Genomic DNA, 18,283 nt, shown 5'->3' with positions numbered 1-18,283 from the left:
AAATTAAAGATCTCCTCACAATTTTGGATTCATTGATTGCCCGAGAGAAAGATGGCTCCTTCCAAACCGTAATTCCCTCACATTCTCGCTCTGAATTCCCCTAAAAACTCTCGCATTGCAGTCAATTTCTCTGAAAATTGAGGCGCTTCGACTGCATGTCGGACTCCTGAGCTACTAACGAACAATGGTATGTTTCTTTGCCCAATTCCCAGTTCAATTTCCTTGCAATTTTTCCAATTGAATTTTGTAATTTTTGTTTTATTTTTTAATTTTGCTGTTTGAAAGTTTGGATATGCTGATTAGACTTGAATGGGCCTAGGTCAAGTTGGTAGGAACTGTCTGGTGGGGTGTTTGAGCGAGTAGAATTATGAAATTTTAGGGCAAAACGAAGTTTTTTGAGTGAAGTTTATGAGAGTGAAGTAGTGGGTGTTCTGGTTTGTGCCATTGGCAAAGCAAAAACCTTTTGGCTTTAGAACTTTTTTGATTGTTCTCCTCCTTTAAGTTTTGTGGCCGTAAAGATGTTGGTTTTACCGGGAAAGCAGTAAATTTGACATATGTTATGCTGCGTTTCAGTGACGACGGCATTCAACAATGGTTCATTATGTTAATTTTATTGATTTTGATTGTGTAAAGAAGTAGAGACTCCTATATATGTTGTACCATATTTTGACCATGTCATATCTGCAGTGTGCATGTGTTGTACCATATTTTCGCTTTCATTTTGAAACTATTTGGTTCTTTTCCGAAACTTATAAGAGAGTAACGAATTCAGTGAGTATATTATCCTGGAAAATGATGGTACTTGATCTTTAGAGGAAAACACTTCAAACCCTATAGTTAAAAAAATAAAATAAATAAAAAATAATAATTAAAAAAAAAAACGAATTGATTTGATGAAGGAAGGATTTCACAATTAAGAATCAATTCGAGCATGACAAATGACAAGGTTTTTTTTTTTTTTTCCCCTTCAATTGAGCTCTTGACATGTTTTTGTATAAAAGTTGTCAGGGGTGTTTTGTTCTATGTTTGAATGAGGAATGAACTTTAGACTTACTTGTTAAAAATGCACTACAAGAACACTACTTATGAACTACTAAAGCACTACAAAGTTACGACTATAACACTACAATGTAGCTTAAATACACGCAACAAAAGACTTTCAAGGTGTCATTTGAAAGTTCTATCAAATGTCTTACATCTAGTCATTTTGAATCCCTCTATCTACTTTTCTGTAGTGCATTTCTAAAAGGTGTAGCCTAGGTTTCGTGGAACTTTGAAGACCATCATCCACATGCAGTGTTTACCCTATGTTTGGATGAGGGACCTTAAAAGTCCATGGAACTGAAGCTAAATTTGTTAGGATTCTTTACAATAATGAGATAGGGACTTGAAAATGACTAGATGCAATACGTTTGATAGAATTTTCAAATGTTCAAAATGTCATTTTAGAAACCCATTGTTTGGTGTCTTGTAGTGCATTTCTAGAGTTTTAGAAGTAGATTTGTAGTGTTGAGTAGCTTAATGATGGTGTTAATGTAGTACATTTTTAAATTAAGTCCAAATTTCCTTGGTACTTTGATAGTCCTCACCCAAACACGGGTTTCATGGAACTTTAAATACCATCATCCAAATGCAGTGTTTATTCTAAGTTTTGATGAGGGACCTTAAGGGCCCATGGAACTTAGCCTAGGTTTCATGATTCTTATGAATGATCATTTTCTTTGATGTATGGATCATTTCAACTCCACTCTTACATTGCAGCTTGCATTGAAGACTTGTCATTTGTTTGACTGGTTTTATCAGATTTGATATTGCTAATTGCTGGGGGTGATACATTTAGTGCAAAGTATAACTGTGAGAAGGTTTGTCTAAATGACAGGGGAAGTCTCAGCATATTCCACAAAGACTTCAACATTGTTAGTGGACCTCACGAACATATGTGTGAAAAAAAACCTATATAGAAGTTTCATGGTGGATGACATAAATATTTTCCTCGTAGTTAGTCTTCTACTTTTTTTGGTGGAAAATACTTTGGAACGAGTATTGGAAAGTGCTAAAGAAATAAGATAACTAGTTGGCTTTAGCATCACTGAAGAGAGAGAGAGAAGAAAAAAAAAGACATGAATATCTTTTCTCAGAAGAAAGTTGAGAACTTACTCGAAAATCTTGTTTCCTGGAAATTTTCCATAGTCGGTCTTCCACCTTTTTTGTGGAAAATACTTGTCCTTTTAGTTTTTCCTCTTGAACGATTATTCGAAAGTGGAGAACTCTTGCATGAGGATTTCCTTGTTGCTTCTTTGAGAGAGATTTACATTGCACGGATTACCGCGGTGTGGCTCAAATTTGTCTCCACCTCGCATTGTACTTTAATTTGTGGCGTGATTATATAGGTTGATTACATGCCTACTTTGACATTTTCATTTCATGTAATTCATTGTTCTTTTGTCACATATAAGTATAACGCTTTCAGTTGACATTTTATTGGTTTTGTTACTTGTTGGCTTGTGTCATGGTGTTTATTAGAAACTAAAATTAAAAAGTCAAAATACAAATTTTGAAAGCTCAAGAAACTAGTTTTTAGTTTTCATTTTTTAAAAAAAACTAAAAACTAAAAGTAGTTGTCAAATAAGTTTTGATGAGGTTTATATTCCTACTAAACTGTGGTTTCCCTCACTCCTTTATAAATCTTGTAGGTATTGAACCATAAACCTAAGGTATTGGTACAATAGTTGAAAACTATAAGTTATTGTTAGACTGTTCATATGTAATAGTCAGGTTCTAATAAATCCTTATGTAAATTATTAGTATCACTAGACTTCCACTTCAGAATTTTAATGTTCAAGAAATGCTGATTTCATTTTTATTTTATTTATTTAATTTTATTCCATTTTGATTATAGAGGTTTCTAATTCGATAATTGTGATGTGATTTGCGAAACGCGTTTTGGTTGGAAACTGATTTGTTGAATTTTGGGGCTAATATTGTGCAATTGCCAAAATGGCCTTATGTGTTGGATTACCCTCTACGGCTCGTGTGAAAAAACTAGATTCAAGTTTCAAAATGGGTGACATAATTATTTTCCTCTATAAAAAATGGGAAAGTTGGGAAGTTGCAGAGAAGTCGCAAGTCTTGCATCCAATCACTTTGGGGAGAAGAGAAGAGGTGAAGGAAGATAAACGTCCCAACGGGAAAGCTTCCTGAAAATTTCTCAGTCAGTCTTCCACTTTGCAGAAAATAGTTGCCCCTTCACCTTGGAACCATTATTGGAAATCAGAGTTAGGGCTGGTTTGGTATTGCTGTGCTTTGAAAAAAAGTTGTTTCTGCTGTGCTGTGAAATAAAGCAGTAGAATGTTTGGTAAATTTTTTTGTAAAAATGCTTTTGAAAAAAAAAACAGCAGTATTATAGTGTTTGGTAAATTTTTATGTAAAATAGATGTGAAAAAAAGCCGGTTTTTCAAAATTGGATTTTGCAGCTTCTTGTTTTTGGCTTATTTTCACCCAAAACTGTGAAAAAAAGCTGAAGCTGAATGTTTACCAAACACAAAAACAGCTCCCAGCTTTTTTTGATACCAGCTTTTTTCATAATCATCTTAGTACCAAACCAGGTCTTAGTCTTCCATCCTTTTTTTATAACTCTATATAATTAATTAATAATAGGGCAAGTTTTATTGATCTTGAGTGTGGCTTTATATTATAGTGATAACAAGCAAAGGTGGCCGTGTAATGCAGCGGATTTACAATTATATTTCCACATATTTACAACTCTATTTACACATATGTACAACAATATTTACAATCCTATTTTCGGGCTTGCCACTCTATTTACACAAATTTACTTATGTTTACTATTCTATTTACTCATATTTGCACAACATATTTACAATCTATTTACATATATATACTAATCAACATTAAATCGAATTGAACCCAATAATTAGTGACTTACTCAATAAGTTCAGAGTACATTTCAAGTAGCCAAGAGTAATGGCCTGCATGAGGAAGGTTGAACACGTGGACATCAAATTTCCTCCATTGTAGATAGGATGGGTGTCCATCTGGATGCCAATGTTTGATCGTCGATGTTCTCACTAAATTAGTATTTATTCTTCCTTTGAAGTTTATATTTATTATACTTATCTGATGAAACATATTTTTTTAGAAGCTATGTGATAAAACATTCAAATCAATCAAATGAAACCAATATGAAACCAATAAACTAATACGGAAAATTTTGACAAAATAAATAATTTAGTGTGACACAAAGATTTATACTAATTTGGTGTACGCTTATATCTAGCTAGGAGACGACAAAGAAATTCTAATGATAATTAAAATAGAGATTACAAATATAATTTTAACTGTTAAACCTCCAATTCCGCGTACGCCCAATAAATTGAAGAAGCGTAAAATACACACCAATGTCTTGAATGAGTAATTGACTCTCTTTTCATTTCCTTTCTCTGTCTTTGATACGATACACCTACTTTACGTTTTCACAATTAAACCGTAACTAGTATTATTAAAAGAAATATGACATCATCCTTCAATTATTACAACAACTACTATTTATAGTCACTTGCTAGCTTACTCCTTAAGCTAACCTCCAACAACTTCTAACAATCTTAACAACTCAACCTCATCAACTAGTTCCTTTATCACAACCCTACATCTGTCACAATTAGATGCTGCCATTTGGCATTCTAACAGCACCCTAACAATACCCCCCCTTGAAAACCTACTAACACAGAACAGAAACAAGTACATGAGCATATCAGAAATTAACAATTTCAGGGAATTTAGTCTTCAATTCCGCATAAGGCTCCCAAGTAGCATCCTCCGGTGAATGATTTTGCCACTACACCAACACTTCAATGACAGCTCCGTGTCCTTTCTTCACCATTCTCCTTTCCAAAATTGCAATTGGAACGTCCTGCAGAATTCCAGCTTTATTGATGACAGGTAAGGGCATTGTGGGAGTAACTTGGCTACCCAAATGCTTCTTTAAGCAGGAGATATGAAATACTGGGTGTAATTTAGAGCTGTCAGGTAACTTCAGTTTGTATGCCACTGTCCCAATCCATGCCAGAATCTCAAAAGGTCTATAAAAGCGAGGCTGCAACTTCTGGAATGAATGAGAAGCCAGGGAGTTATGCAAATAAGGTACTAAGCGCAAATACACCCAATCACCTACTTCAAAACTCCTTTCTTTGTGCTTCTTATCATACTGAATCTTCATTCGACACTGGGCTGCTTCCAGATTGGTTTTAAGGAGGGACAACATCCGATTCCTTTCCAACAAACATTGCTCTACAGATTCTACCTTTGTGGTACCAGGTTCATAAGATGGAAGAAGTGGAGGGGTTTGACCATACACAATCTCATAGGTTGTCAACTTCATAGCAGTATGATATCCGGTATTAAAACTCCATTCTGCCCACGATAACCACAAGGCCCATTTCTTTGGTTGCAAACTGCAAAAACATCTGAGATAAGTTTCCAGACAGCGATTCATCACTTCAGTTTGGCCATCGGTTTGAGGGTGATACCCTGAACTGATACTAATGATACGATACACCTACTTTACGTCTTCACAATTAAACCGTAAATAGTATTATTAAGAGAAATATGACATCATCCTTCAATTATTACAACTACTATTTATAGTCACTTGCTAGCTTACTCCTTAAGCTACCCTCCAACAACTTCTAACAATCTTAACAACTCAACCTCATCAACTAATTCCTTTATTACAACCCTACATCTGTCACAATTAGATGCTGCCATTTGGCATTCTAACAGCACCCTAACAGTCTTTTAGGAACCGAAAGGCATAGGTTGCCTTTCTTTTTCTCTTTGGTGATGGGAACCAAAAGAAAAGCATCCAATGCCTTATAATGCTGCTCCTTTTTTATTCCCTTTCTTTCTCAGTTTTTCAGGAACCGAAAGGCATAGGCTGCCCTTCTATCTCTATTTGCTGATTAATTGGCTTGAGTCAAAATAATTCATCATCTGACACTGTCACCCCACACTGAACCGTGTGGTCCCTACTACCACTACTACTAGTATAAGTACTCGACTGTCCATCCCTCTCCCATTATTTCCTTTCCTCCTCTCTCAATTTCCTTTCTTCCTACAATTTTTCTGCAAAAAAATTCAGTTTTGCTTCTTTCCTTGTCCTTTGTCACTTCTCTTTGTCTCTGTAAGTTTGTGCTGATCTTGTTTTTTTTTTTTTTCTGGTATTTTCTATGAGTCCTTAATCTCTTTTACTTAATATACACTTTCAATTACCAAAGCAAGATTTTAATTTTCTATTTTCTTTTCACTGTTCATTTTTGTTTTCCTTGTTTATTGACTACTGATTTGTTTGCAATACCCTTTTTTTTTTTTGTGTAGAAAATACTTTGGAACGAGTATTGAAAAGTGGATGAAGAAATACGAGAGGTATGTGTCTTTAGCAGCTCTGAAAACACAAGGAGATATGAATATATTTTCTCATAAGAAAGTTGAGACTGACTCATTCATGAATTATCTTTTCTCGTAAGAAAGTTGGGAACTTACTCAAAATATTGCATTCCATGACTTTGGTGAGAAGAGAAAAAGTAACACGTCCCAAATGAAGCTTCCCGAAAATTCTCATAGTCAGTCTTCCACTTTTCGTATGGAAAATACTTGTCGAGTTCCCTTTTGCTTTTCCTCTTGAATGAGTGTTGGAAAGTGGATAGCTCTTGCATGGAGATTTCCTTGTTGCTTCAAGGAGATTTACAACAGTGTAGCTCAAATTTATCCCCACCTCACATTGTATTTTAATTTTATGGCATGATAATAGGTTCATTACACGGTTATTTTAGCGTTCCTGTTTTTATGTAATTCATTGTGCTTTCCCACATATAACCTTTTCTGTTGGCATTTTATTGGTTTTCTTACTTGGCTTGTGTCACGGTTTTGATCAGAAATGTTGGCTGATGGAGCTGCACAATGTTTGATCGCTGATGTTCTCACTAAATGGAACCGGATCCCCAAAATCTGAGCATCATGGACTACAAATCAGGACCGTTGAAATTTGATTAAACAACTACAATTATTATAACTTTCAGAGGGATCCCTGTTTATAGCCGTTTGATCAAATTTCAACGGCCTATGATTGTTGCTCAAGATACTCAGTTTTTGGGATTCGGAGAGGACATGGTTCCTCACTAAATTAGTATTTATTCATCCTTTTAATCTAAGTTTATCTTTATACTAATGTGATGAACATTCAAATCAGTCAAAACTGAAACCAATATGATGCCATGGACTTGTAGTTTAATTTGATTAAATTGGTTGAGCTCATGTTTTTTGGTAGTAAGCATGGACCAAAGCAATCATACAAAGATCGTTTAACAGTTGGTTAGTGTGACCAAAACTCGAAACTTGAAAGTGAAATTAATCAAAACTATTTCCTCTCTTGACACAGCATGTATACAAAAGAGAGTGAGTATTACGAATTGTTTAACAATTTCTAATTTATAGCTTCTCTGTATTTTTTGGACCATTACCAATAGTTTGAAATTTTCACGGTACTAGGGGGTATGAGTTACTCCAGATGTTTTAGCCCTTAAATAATTTACCATAACTTCACTCTAGAATTTCGGTTCTTTTACTCCTACTTAGGTAAAACAATCATACTAACTTTTCTTTGTCAGAGAAATAATTCACTATCTGACACTATCACCGACACTAAATTGTGTGGTTCTCACCGCCACCACTACCAGTAGAAGTACTCGGCTATCCATCTCTCTCCCATTTATTTCCTTTCCTACCTCTCACAATTTCCTCTCTTGCTACACTTTGCTGCGAGAATTTTCAGTGTGATTTTTCCAGTTCTTTCCTTGCCATTTGTCACTTTTCTCTGCCTGTGTAAGTTTTGTGCTGATCCTGTATTTTATTTTTTTGGTATATTCTCTGAGTCCATTATCTCTTTTGCTTAATATACATTTTCAATTACTAAAACAAGATTTAAAGTTTCTATTTTCTTTTCCCTACTCATTTTTGTTTTACTTGTTCATTGACTATTGTTTTTGTTTGCAGAACCATTTTCTGGTAACTGAATATGATTCAACGGCTTAAACTGAGTTATTGAAGACTGTAAGATCAAATCGGATTGTCAATTATGTGTTGGCACTGAGTCAAACATTTTACAGCAGTGAGTCCCTGTAGTTACGAATAAAAATTGCATCTTGTGATTACCAAAAGAAGATTTAAAGTTTCAAATTCTTTTTTAAATTTTAAAACATTGATCTTCTGTCTTTTTACTTGTTCGTTCAGTTACTGTTTGAAGTATCCAATCTACAGCAACTGTTTTTTCCGATGGCATTGACTTTGAGCACCCAAAGAGCCTCTGCATCTTTTATTTCAAATGAATCATCTCCTAGATGGAAGTATGATGTGTTTTTGAGTTTCAGGGGTGTCGACACCCGCAAGGGTTTTGTATCCCATTTATACCATGAATTGTGGGAGTGCCAAGGAATTACAACTTTCTTTGACGATCGAGAGCTTGAAGGAGGAACAAGTATTCCCGTTGAGCTCCCACGTGCGATCAAAGAATCGCATATTGCAATCGTTGTTCTCTCACCAAACTATGCTTCTTCCAAATGGTGTTTGGATGAACTCACAACCATTCTTCAATGCATGGAAGGCAGGGAATCAGTTCTGCCGGTCTTTTATGAGACTGATCCATCTGATGTTGGAAATCAGCGTGGATGTTTTGCCAAAGCCTTTACGGAGCATGAAGAAAAGTTCAACCCTACCGAAGACAAAAAGAAGTTGACCCAGTGGAGAGCTGATTTGAAAAAAGTATCCAAATTTTCTGGGTGGCACTTGAAGAATTTTAAGTAAGCATGCATAGACAATTAATTTCCTATATCTCTTAAAGGAGTCAAACGAGAATGCTTCGTTTATCTTCCATTGATTGCTTATTTTACTTTTCTTCCTTGTAGATCTGAAAGAGAGCTGATTAATGACATCGTCAAATGCGTGCAGAGGAAAGTGCAAGCTACATTCACGCTATTAGATTCCTCACGGAAGTTAGTCGGAACTGATTCTGCACTCGAGCAACTAAGTCTGCTATTAGCTCATGATGCCAATGATGTTCACTTTATTGGGATAACGGGGATGGGTGGCATAGGCAAGACAACCCTTGCTAAGCTAGTTTACAATAAAATTTGCCATCATTTTGGAGTTCATTGTTTTCTTGCCAATGTCAGAGAGGTTTGTGCAAAAAATGGTATAGTTGATCTTGCAAAAAAACTTCTTTTCCCGTTCTTGAGGGAAAGGATTGAAGAAATTTGGGATGAAGAGCGCGTAAGCATTCTCACTGAGAAGTTCTTACATAATAAAAAGGTTCTTCTCGTACTTGATGACGTGGATGAATTAAGGCAACTCGAAGTATTGGCTGGAAATCAAGGTTGGTTTGGTATGGGGAGTAGAATTATCGTGACAACTAGGAATCAGCGTTTGCTAGTCCAACATGGTATAGAAACATCATATAAGGTGCAGGGGTTGAATGATGCCGAAGCACTTGAGCTCTTTAGCCTGCATGCCTTTAAAAAAGACCAACCTGAGGAAGATTTTTTGGAATTGTCCAAGTATTTCATTAATCATGCTAGAGGCCTTCCATTAGCTCTTAAAATTTTCGGGGCGACATTGTTTAAGAGAGGGCTAGCTGCTTGGAATAGTGAACGGGATAGTCTGTCAAAAATTCTTAATCCAACAATTTTTGATAAACTTAAAATAAGTTATGATGGACTAGAAGAGCGGGAGAAGAGCATTTTCCTCGATGTTGCATGTCTCCACAAAGGGAAGCACATGGAGCAAGTAATTGAAATGCTACATAATTCTAATCCTTTTGGAATGTCCAGTCGTATTGTGATAGATGGATTAATTGAGAGATCTCTCCTCTATCAAGATCATCACAATTGCATATGGATGCATGATTTGATACAAGAAATGGCATGGAAAATTATTGGTGACGAGTCTAAAGAGCCTGGTCTACGCAGTAGGTTGTGGTTATACGAGGACATTATTCGTGTATTCACGACTAATACGGTAAGAAGTTAAATACCAAGTTTAAAAGAAGACATGATTTATTTTGACAGTATATTAGACTTGAATGTGAATTAATTTGCCATTTTTTCTTAATTGTTAGGGAACAGGAGCAATTGAAGTAATATCCTTATGCTTGCCCAAAGTAGAGGAGGTACGCCAGTGGAATTGCGAAGCCTTGTCTAAGATGACAGGACTGAGGTTTTTGGAATTCGATAATTTGATCTTTTCTTCAGGTCCTGAATTTCTTCCATGTTCCTTGAGAATTATAAATTGGAGTTTCTATCCATCCAAGTTTCTTCCAACCAACTTTCATCCACACTTGCTTACTGAACTCAACATGAGTAATAGCAATCTTGTTCGGCTATGGAAGGGAAAAATGGTAAGAAGAAGTATTGAATAAATGCTTTTTAATTTACAAAATAATCATTTATTTATTATTTTGAATATACTTTAAGGTTGTAGAAGCTAAATATATGATCTAAACCTTATCGGTGTTGTATAGGACTTGCCCAATTTGAAATATATCAGTCTTAGGAGCTCCAATAAGTTGAAGAGTACCCCAGATTTCAGTGGTCTTCCAAATCTTGAGACGTTGGATCTTTTGGAATGTAAGAATTTAGTTGAGATCCGCCCGACTATTGTAATTCTTAAAAGACTTAAAGTTTTAGACCTTAGTTGGTGTGAAAGCATTAAGAGCCTCCCAGATGAGGTTGAAATGGATTCTCTTGAGAAAATACCTTCATCAAAAGGACATCTGGTTGGCCTTGAGCATTTGTATCTACGTAATTGCAAAAATCTCTTGAACCTTCCAAGGGCTATTTGTAATTTGAAGTCTCTCATATATCTTGATGTGCGTGGATGCTTAAAGATACACAAACTTCCCGGAGACATGGATCACTTAAGGGTACTTGAATTGGGAACCACTATGAAAGAGCCGCTTGTGGGTATGAAAAATCTCGAGTATCTAGCATTTGAGGGATCGGATGCTAAAGCAAGGGAGGGGTGGGGCCTTCTCCGCTTATTAGGACTTGGGAAGAGTCGTCCTGATCCTTCTTGTTGGGGTTTGGTGTTGTCTTCTCTAAATCGTTTGTGCTCTTTGAGAGAGTTACGTCTAGAAGATTGTGAAATCTGTGAAGGAGATATCCCCGATGATATTGGCTACTTGTCCGTTTTGGAAAGTTTGGAACTTAGTGGAAATAATTTCATCAGTCTACCTGAAAGCATTAGACGCCTTTCTAAGCTCGAGCGTCTTAACCTAGACAGGTGCAAAAGCCTTCAAGAATTGCTACCTCTTCCATCAAATAGCGAATTATATGTATCTCTAGATGATTGTACTTCCTTAAAAAGGTTGACAGATGCATCCAAGTTGAGCAGCAGATTCACCAATTTGTATGATTTTTGGTTCACTTGCAAGAATTGCATTGCATTGGTTCAAGATGAAGGTTGGATTAATACAATATTCTCAAGGATTCTAAAATTTGCCACTGAGGTACTCTCTCTCTCTCTCTCTCTCTCTCTCTCCCTCTGTCTCTCTCTCTCTCTCTCTAAAATAGTTCTTTTGTTATAGGTACTTCGTCCATATTCCAGAAGAAAGGCCCCAAATGTTGTATGGCCTGGAAGTGAAATTCCAGAGTGGTTCAGTAATCAAAGCGTGGGAAATTCAGTAAATGTGGAGCTTCCACCACCATCGTGTACCAACTGGCTGGGGATTGCCTTTTGTCTTGTTTTTCAAGATCATAAACAAAACTTGGCCAATCCAACTGCCCCTCGTCGTTTCACCATTCAATTTTCAGAGAATTACTTAGATTCTCTTTTGGCTATAACTACTAAAGTAGGGTCTTTTGTGTCAGAACACCTTTTGGTATTTTATTTCCCTCGTGAACAATGTCATCGGGAACAATTTTTATTTGAAACATACTTTGTTGATATTGAGAACAATGTAAAAGCAGACTTCAATAGTGTGAAGAAGTGTGGGGCTCGTTTGGTGTACAAACAAGATTTGGAAGAACTCAACCATACACTGAAGATCTTGAAACGAACACATGAATATCGTGATGAGGCAGCTTCAAGTGAACATGAAAGTGCTAGCTTCAACGACACAGAACAAATCCGCAAAAGGCATTGTTACTAGTCACTGTCTTGTAACAAATGTAAGTCATCATCAATTCATACCATCAGCTTTATTGTCTTCAAAAATATTTCCTGCTTCGCCATTTTTTAGTCAATGGACTCAATCTCATCAGCTATATATTAAGATGACTATATTTATTGAAAGGCAAGGGAATACGAATGTTGATGTATAAACACTCTTGCAGATTGCTGGGGCACTAAGAAGATTGATTTAGTATTTGATTAAAAAAATTTGCCCACGTGTGTTACGGAATTAGAAATCTTATGAAAGAATATGTTTGAAAGGTATAAAAAATACTACATGCAAAAAATATTACGAAATTTTAGGCTATGTACATGGAAAAAAATATTAAAGAAAATATTGATTTTGGCTTCATTGAAACTATGAATCAAAAGATTAAACTTATATTATATACGATATCCGTACATTAGATTTATATTATAAAGAAAATAAGGAAAAGGAATTTGGTTTTGTAGCGGTTGGGAGAGGATTTTTTTTCAACGATTAGTTAGGGACGTCATCAAACTCTTGAGGGTCTGGCTTGAGATTTCTTTTGTTTCTCTATTGTAAATATATAACAAAAATTAGAAAACATAAATGTCTTCAATAAAAATTGAATTTAAACGCAATACCACAACGAAACAACGCTAATAAAGTCTCAATTTTTTCACACACCGTTGAATCCTTCTTCTGTGGCATGAATAATGTCCTCGGTGAGAAGGTCTTAAACCTTAAAATTCATACAACATTCATCGAACACATGATCTACTAACAACAAAACCGCATTTCTCACAATCAAATCACACCAAAACCAAACCAAAACAAATGAGAATCAAATTGCAAACTCTCAGGTGCTTGCGTACCGAAACTCTAGAAGATGCCAGAGATCAGCATGCCGTGAGGCTTGTTGGGGGTAGTTGGAGTTGACAGAAATCGACGAAACCTTGCGCAGTTTCATCGTTGTACCACATAAGTTCTTGAGGTTGTAAGTAACCAAGAGAAGCTTCTTCAATGAAATGCATAAACAAAAGCAAATGTTAAGCATGGGAACAAAAATGATATAAAAAAAAAAGTTATGTTAAATAGCAGGTATTCTATTTACGGTCAATCTCTATTTTTAATTGAATAAAAATAAAATAAATTCATAATATATAATATATAATATATAAAATAAATCAAATTTAAGCCAGCACCAAAAATTATCCACAAAATAAATATTTCACCGAGTAAAAAAGAACTTGGAAATTAGATGAAAATAAGGTAACGCATCTTAAATTTCGAATAGCATTCAATGTCTTCTACTTTCTAGTTTCTTGATAGACAATAAAATAATGTGTTCTAGCTTCTTGCTAGGTAATAATATTTGCATGCATTCATAATATATATTATCATTTAGGAATTTCTATCTTTTAATTGAAGAGGAAATTAGTCTTGTTTCAATAATCTTTGTCTTTTCTATTGTTCAATTGTTTAAATCAAGCTTTCCTCAGATTAATATCACATTATTATATTATTTCAATATTTTCATTTGTATTGAGTATATATACATGGCACTAATCAACCATTCAATTATATTATGCATTAACACTGTATATCACATTATTATATTATCTAAATATTTTTTTTCTGTTTTGAGTATATATTTGTGTGTGTGTGTGTGTGTGTGTGTCACTGATCTATAATTCGTTTTTATTATGCATTAATACTATATGTCGTCATAATCAGTGAATCCTCTGTATATGAATGTGCAACTTAAAGCAAATCTAGTATTATTAAAGCGTGTTACGAATAAGATTTGATAAAAACTGTCACAATCATATTCCTTCTAATATAATTGTGCAGGTTAATATTTTCTTACAAATGAAAATATGATCGCACAACCATCATACGAAGGTGCTTGGCCCAACTATAATTCAGTTCAGCATGTAAACTAAAACAGTGATTGATACAAAAGCCTACGCATTACATAAACATGACTGACTAAGAAGAATTCCAGTGCAAAATGATTGACTAAAAAGAATTAAAAGTGCAAAATGACCAGAATATGAATAAAAAGTATTAGCATTGTTATGTTGCCAAACACATTTTTTTCCAAGTCAAGTTTAAAATCGAGTAAATTGTAGCAATGGTTCCTCAACTAAAAATCCATTACCATTGGTGCCTTAACTTATCAACATGTGTAGCTATAGTCTTTTTCATCAATTTTGTCAAAATTTTGTCAAAATAAGTTATGTTGGAATAACCATTTATATAATTAGGGTCCCTCAACTGATCAAAGTGTGTAATTATGGTCCTTTTCGTCAACTACGTCAAAAAATTTGTCAAAACGAGTTATGTTGGAAGGACCATTGCTACAATTGGGTTAAAGTTAAGGAACCATTTCTCCAGTTGAATTAAAGTTGAGGAACCAATGGTAATGAATTTTTAGTTAAGGGACCATTGCTCCAATTGAGTAAAAGTTAAGGGACCATAGCAACAATTTACTCTTTAAAATCTACTAAAAGCAATAAAATTTAGTAAATTATCTAGATGACCAGCGCAGCCTTGACCAAATGGATAACCAGCGAACCATGGCATATTTATCAGAGTAGATGTTCAGAAATATGTAATGAGATTCTATCTATTAGAAAATATTAAATGATCAAGAAAAATGGTGACACATAAATATATGAAAACAACTATTGGTATAATTAACAATGATATGAATGTTTTTAAATTTCATACCACTTACTAGCCTGACCCAAGTTTCCTTTTCTCCTTTAGCAGCATACTTTCTGGCTCACGCGAACTGCTTTAGTGGCAATCTACAGCACAAAATATATTCTCACCTATTTCAAGAAACCACGGAGTTTCAACATTATATTCAATATGGAAAACATAAACTCAACCAAGCAAACTCTAACTTGACTACAAAAGAAACATATAGAAACCAAGCCGATGCAATTCTTCACAATGAAGTTTTTCATTGTTAAAGATTGCACAATTTGCATATCTCTCAATTAGACAACGTATAAGAAGGATGACAGGGGTTGCCACTAGGTTCACTTTGATCTGATGGTATTTCTTGATTCCCATTCTGCTTGCAATTAGAGAAACAGGAAGAAATAGTCGAAATCCCATTCAAAAAAATAAACACACACACAGAAGCAGACAGTGGAATCTCCTTTGACCCTTTTGATCTTTTTTTTTTTTTAATTTTATTTTTATATTCCATAATTATCCAGATGAAAACATGGGCCACTGCATCACACATCTACACCCTCGATACAACGATAACGTTAACACTTCAAATGCCTGACCAAATTTAATTTGAAAATTGAGCCTAGTTGAGAGCGTTAATTAGTGAAGAACGTCTTGCTTTTGTTACCTATAGGTGTTTACAAACAATCTGATTCAACCTCTACACCTAACCCCCTCTCCATCTCCCTTCCCACCACCACCATAGTCCCAATCCATTTCCTTCATTCTTTCTCCTGGTTTCTGAAACAGCACATCTCTCTCTCATCAATGTCGTTCAATGTTGTTTTATGATCTTATATGGAGAACATGAAACTACCAAGAGTTGGACTACATGTATAAAAAAGAGTAAAACAAAGAGCTTCTTTTAGCATGAACCGGAAGTTGCAACTCTATCTATGAAGCGTTTGACACCCGTATTCAAGGGTCCAAAATGAATTTACTATTAAAATACAGATCTTGTGGAGATAATTTTTCCGCCATGCTTCCACAGAAATGAAAACTCAGGGCTTCTAATTGAAAAGATTAAAGCTAGTTAAAGTTAAAGAGGTTATCATAATTCATTCAAAATACGATTACATTTTGTTATCAAATATAGTAAAATGAACAAAGACTCAGAATTCATATATGACAAATCAAATTAAATATAAAAAAAAACACAACAAAATCAAACCAAAAATTTCACCAGGGTAAACTATGAAATATCCAAAAAATTGATTAAAAAGGGTCAAAGGAGAGAATTACTCATGGGTTTACGACAATTGCTTGCCGTTTAACCGGAAAATAACCGCCAGATTTCTGAAACTCACCGCGAAATGCAGATGTTAGAATTAGCTTTGATTAACCTTAAAAAAAATTGAAATCGAACATGCAATACCTGAATTTATCTCTTGTGAGTGAGAGGAGACGTTTCCAGGTAATGGCGATGCTCAATTCGTCGGCGATAGGCCGGAATTGGGTCGCCGTAAAATTGGTGGGATACCCTAAACATTGCTTACACGAAAACGGCGAAAATTTTGGGTCGTTCAGGTTTTTGCCAGTACCGTGGACGAAGGTGGCGGTGGCAGAGGAGGGATTGAAGAAGGCTTAACTCAAGCAATCACCCAAGATAATAAAGGATTTTCGCTTGCGGATTCGTAAAGGGTAATTTTATTTAGACCCAACAATAGTCTTTCTACAGGAATATTTGGAAATATAGCAATTTTAGAAATCACTTGCTGAAATATAACTTACATGTTCTAATTTTTATAAAACTAACCAAAATTAGAGTTAAAAAGACTTAATTACCTTAACTTTCTTTTAACACTCGCGTGCTGTCTCTTAACACTCCTCATCTCCATTGAAACGCCACCACCGAACTTCTCTTTACCCAAACAGTTGTCGCAATACTAGATGAAGAAACAGTCAAAACTAACAAAAGTTTTCTGAAATCTTATTCGTGGTGTGGCTATGAACCCAGTCGAGGCTGTCAAGCATCCTCACGGAGGAGGTAATCACTGTAAGAGTATGAGTATGAATTGAAAGAGCCGAGTAGTATAAATCTTTTGAATGGAATAGTCCTGTTAATAAGCTTCGTGAAATCCTTTTTCTTGTAGAATTATAAGTACAAGTCCTTGTTGTTGAGGGACTTATCTCTGTACTTTATCTTTTAAGAGTCACTTGTAATATGGATTACTTGTTCGAGTTCTATAAGAATTCTAATAGGGGAATGATTAGAATGACCATATATATATATGATCATAATCACTGCTCTTGCAATGTCTACTTCTTTTGTACCAAATACCTATTGTTTGGAAAGCACTTGTGTTTGCTAAAGAGGAGAAGGTTATTAGATCAACAAGCTGCGATGGCTTCGTCTTCCATATCGAGTTCTACAGGTTAGTGTTTATGCAAATACGTCAATTTTCCATAAACACGTTTAATGGTGAATATTAGTTTGTTCTTGATTTATGGTGATTCAATTGGCAAACTTGTGATTAGTAATTTAGGTATATATATATTCCTATTAATCTTACATGTGGTATCAGAGCCAATTAAATTTTGACCATTGAAATCATAAATCTTGTTCAAGATCAAATTTCACATAAATTCCCGGTTTTTGAACCCAGAAAGAACTTAAGAAACAACACCATTTAAAAAAAATAAATAAATAAATAAAAAAGGGAAAGGGCGAAAGAGCCGTTAGAAGGTTTCCTTTTATTTTAAATTTTTCGACTGTTATTTTCTGGGTTTTTGGTCTCTTCTATCTGGGTTTCTTCTTTTTCTTTTCTTTCTTGCTTTCACTGAAAGTTCTGACGATTAAGAAGTTTTTGCTTCGTCTATCTCTTGATCACGACAACCCCATTAACATTATGTTAAAGGTATGTTCTTCAAACTCCGCTTAAATAATTAGTTGTAGATCGGAAATATTGGAATTTGACAGCGATATTGAAATAACACCTGCAATTGAATATTGCTGAATCCAAACCGTTCTTTTCTAACTAATGTCACATTTAAGTTGCATTAGTATTGCTTCCGCTGCAGTTGGTTATGATGTTTGTAGATTGAGATAATTTTGGTTTATTAATCCTCCTTGTATTATCACTATAATGAATAAACTTGTATTATGAATGAGAACCATTGAACAAAGTTCATCTTGTTTCTTTTGTTTTATTGAAATCTGAATGAGAATTGTCTTTTTCTGGGAATTGGTGCCGACGGGATTCTGGCTGATAACTTTGGCGATGATTTTGGATCGGCGCGTCTGTAACAATGGCAATTCACTTCGATAATCTGCAATGGTATGAGGTCCATGGGAATTTGGAGTGATGGAAATCCGCGTGGTTGGGTCTC

The 18,283-nt window shown here is 34.9% G+C and overlaps 2 protein-coding genes and 1 long non-coding RNA gene across 4 annotated transcripts; 1 reads left to right on the top strand and 2 right to left on the bottom strand.

Annotated features, from left to right (window-relative positions):
- Nucleotides 1-4,596: 4,596 nt before the first annotated feature.
- LOC108169596 (uncharacterized) lies at nucleotides 4,597-5,398 on the bottom strand. Its single transcript, XM_017323118.1, has 2 exons — nucleotides 4,866-5,398; nucleotides 4,597-4,735 (listed from the first exon to the last, which is right to left on the bottom strand). Exons 1-2 carry the CDS (start codon nucleotides 5,396-5,398, stop codon nucleotides 4,597-4,599), a joined length of 672 nt encoding a protein of 223 aa, XP_017178607.1.
- On the top strand, nucleotides 5,353-12,357 carry LOC103436606 (TMV resistance protein N-like). Of its 2 annotated transcripts, XM_070807117.1 has the most exons (9): nucleotides 5,353-6,199; nucleotides 6,394-6,441; nucleotides 6,951-7,896; nucleotides 8,068-8,182; nucleotides 8,305-8,870; nucleotides 8,976-10,083; nucleotides 10,184-10,462; nucleotides 10,586-11,572; nucleotides 11,651-12,357. In XM_070807117.1, the coding sequence occupies exons 5-9, from the start codon at nucleotides 8,347-8,349 to the stop codon at nucleotides 12,212-12,214; spliced, it is 3,462 nt and encodes a 1,153-aa protein (XP_070663218.1). In that variant the 5' UTR covers nucleotides 5,353-6,199; nucleotides 6,394-6,441; nucleotides 6,951-7,896; nucleotides 8,068-8,182; nucleotides 8,305-8,346; the 3' UTR covers nucleotides 12,215-12,357. The 2 variants fall into 2 exon arrangements, with proteins under 2 accessions (XP_070663218.1, XP_008373276.1); XM_008375054.4 differs by lacking the exon at nucleotides 6,951-7,896.
- A 2,495-nt stretch (nucleotides 12,358-14,852) lies between these two features.
- LOC114827420 (uncharacterized) lies at nucleotides 14,853-16,615 on the bottom strand. The gene is made up of 2 exons (XR_003776543.2): nucleotides 16,329-16,615; nucleotides 14,853-15,290 (listed from the first exon to the last, which is right to left on the bottom strand). It is a non-coding gene; the product is annotated as an uncharacterized lncRNA (long non-coding RNA).
- Between the last annotated feature and the right edge of the window lie 1,668 nt (nucleotides 16,616-18,283).

This window comes from Malus domestica, chromosome 10 (assembly GCF_042453785.1).
Source record: "Malus domestica chromosome 10, GDT2T_hap1".
NCBI classification, from domain to species: domain Eukaryota; kingdom Viridiplantae; phylum Streptophyta; class Magnoliopsida; order Rosales; family Rosaceae; genus Malus; species Malus domestica.
This window is presented reverse-complemented; position numbering and strand designations above follow the sequence as displayed.

What these genes read in the sequence shown, in the direction of transcription:
- LOC108169596 (XM_017323118.1), bottom strand. Translation starts at nt 5,398, where the DNA reads ATGAAGTTGACAACCTATGAGATTGTGTATGGTCAAACCCCTCCACTT. An exon ending in CACGGAGCTGTCATTGAAGT is followed by an intron (nt 4,736 to 4,865) that starts GTTGGTGTAGTG and finishes CTGTGTTAGTAG; the next exon opens with GTTTTCAAGGGGGGGTATTG.
- LOC103436606 (XM_008375054.4), top strand. Translation starts at nt 8,347, where the DNA reads ATGGCATTGACTTTGAGCACCCAAAGAGCCTCTGCATCTTTTATTTCA. An exon ending in GTGTATTCACGACTAATACG is followed by an intron (nt 10,084 to 10,183) that starts GTAAGAAGTTAA and finishes CTTAATTGTTAG; the next exon opens with GGAACAGGAGCAATTGAAGT. An exon ending in GGCTATGGAAGGGAAAAATG is followed by an intron (nt 10,463 to 10,585) that starts GTAAGAAGAAGT and finishes GGTGTTGTATAG; the next exon opens with GACTTGCCCAATTTGAAATA.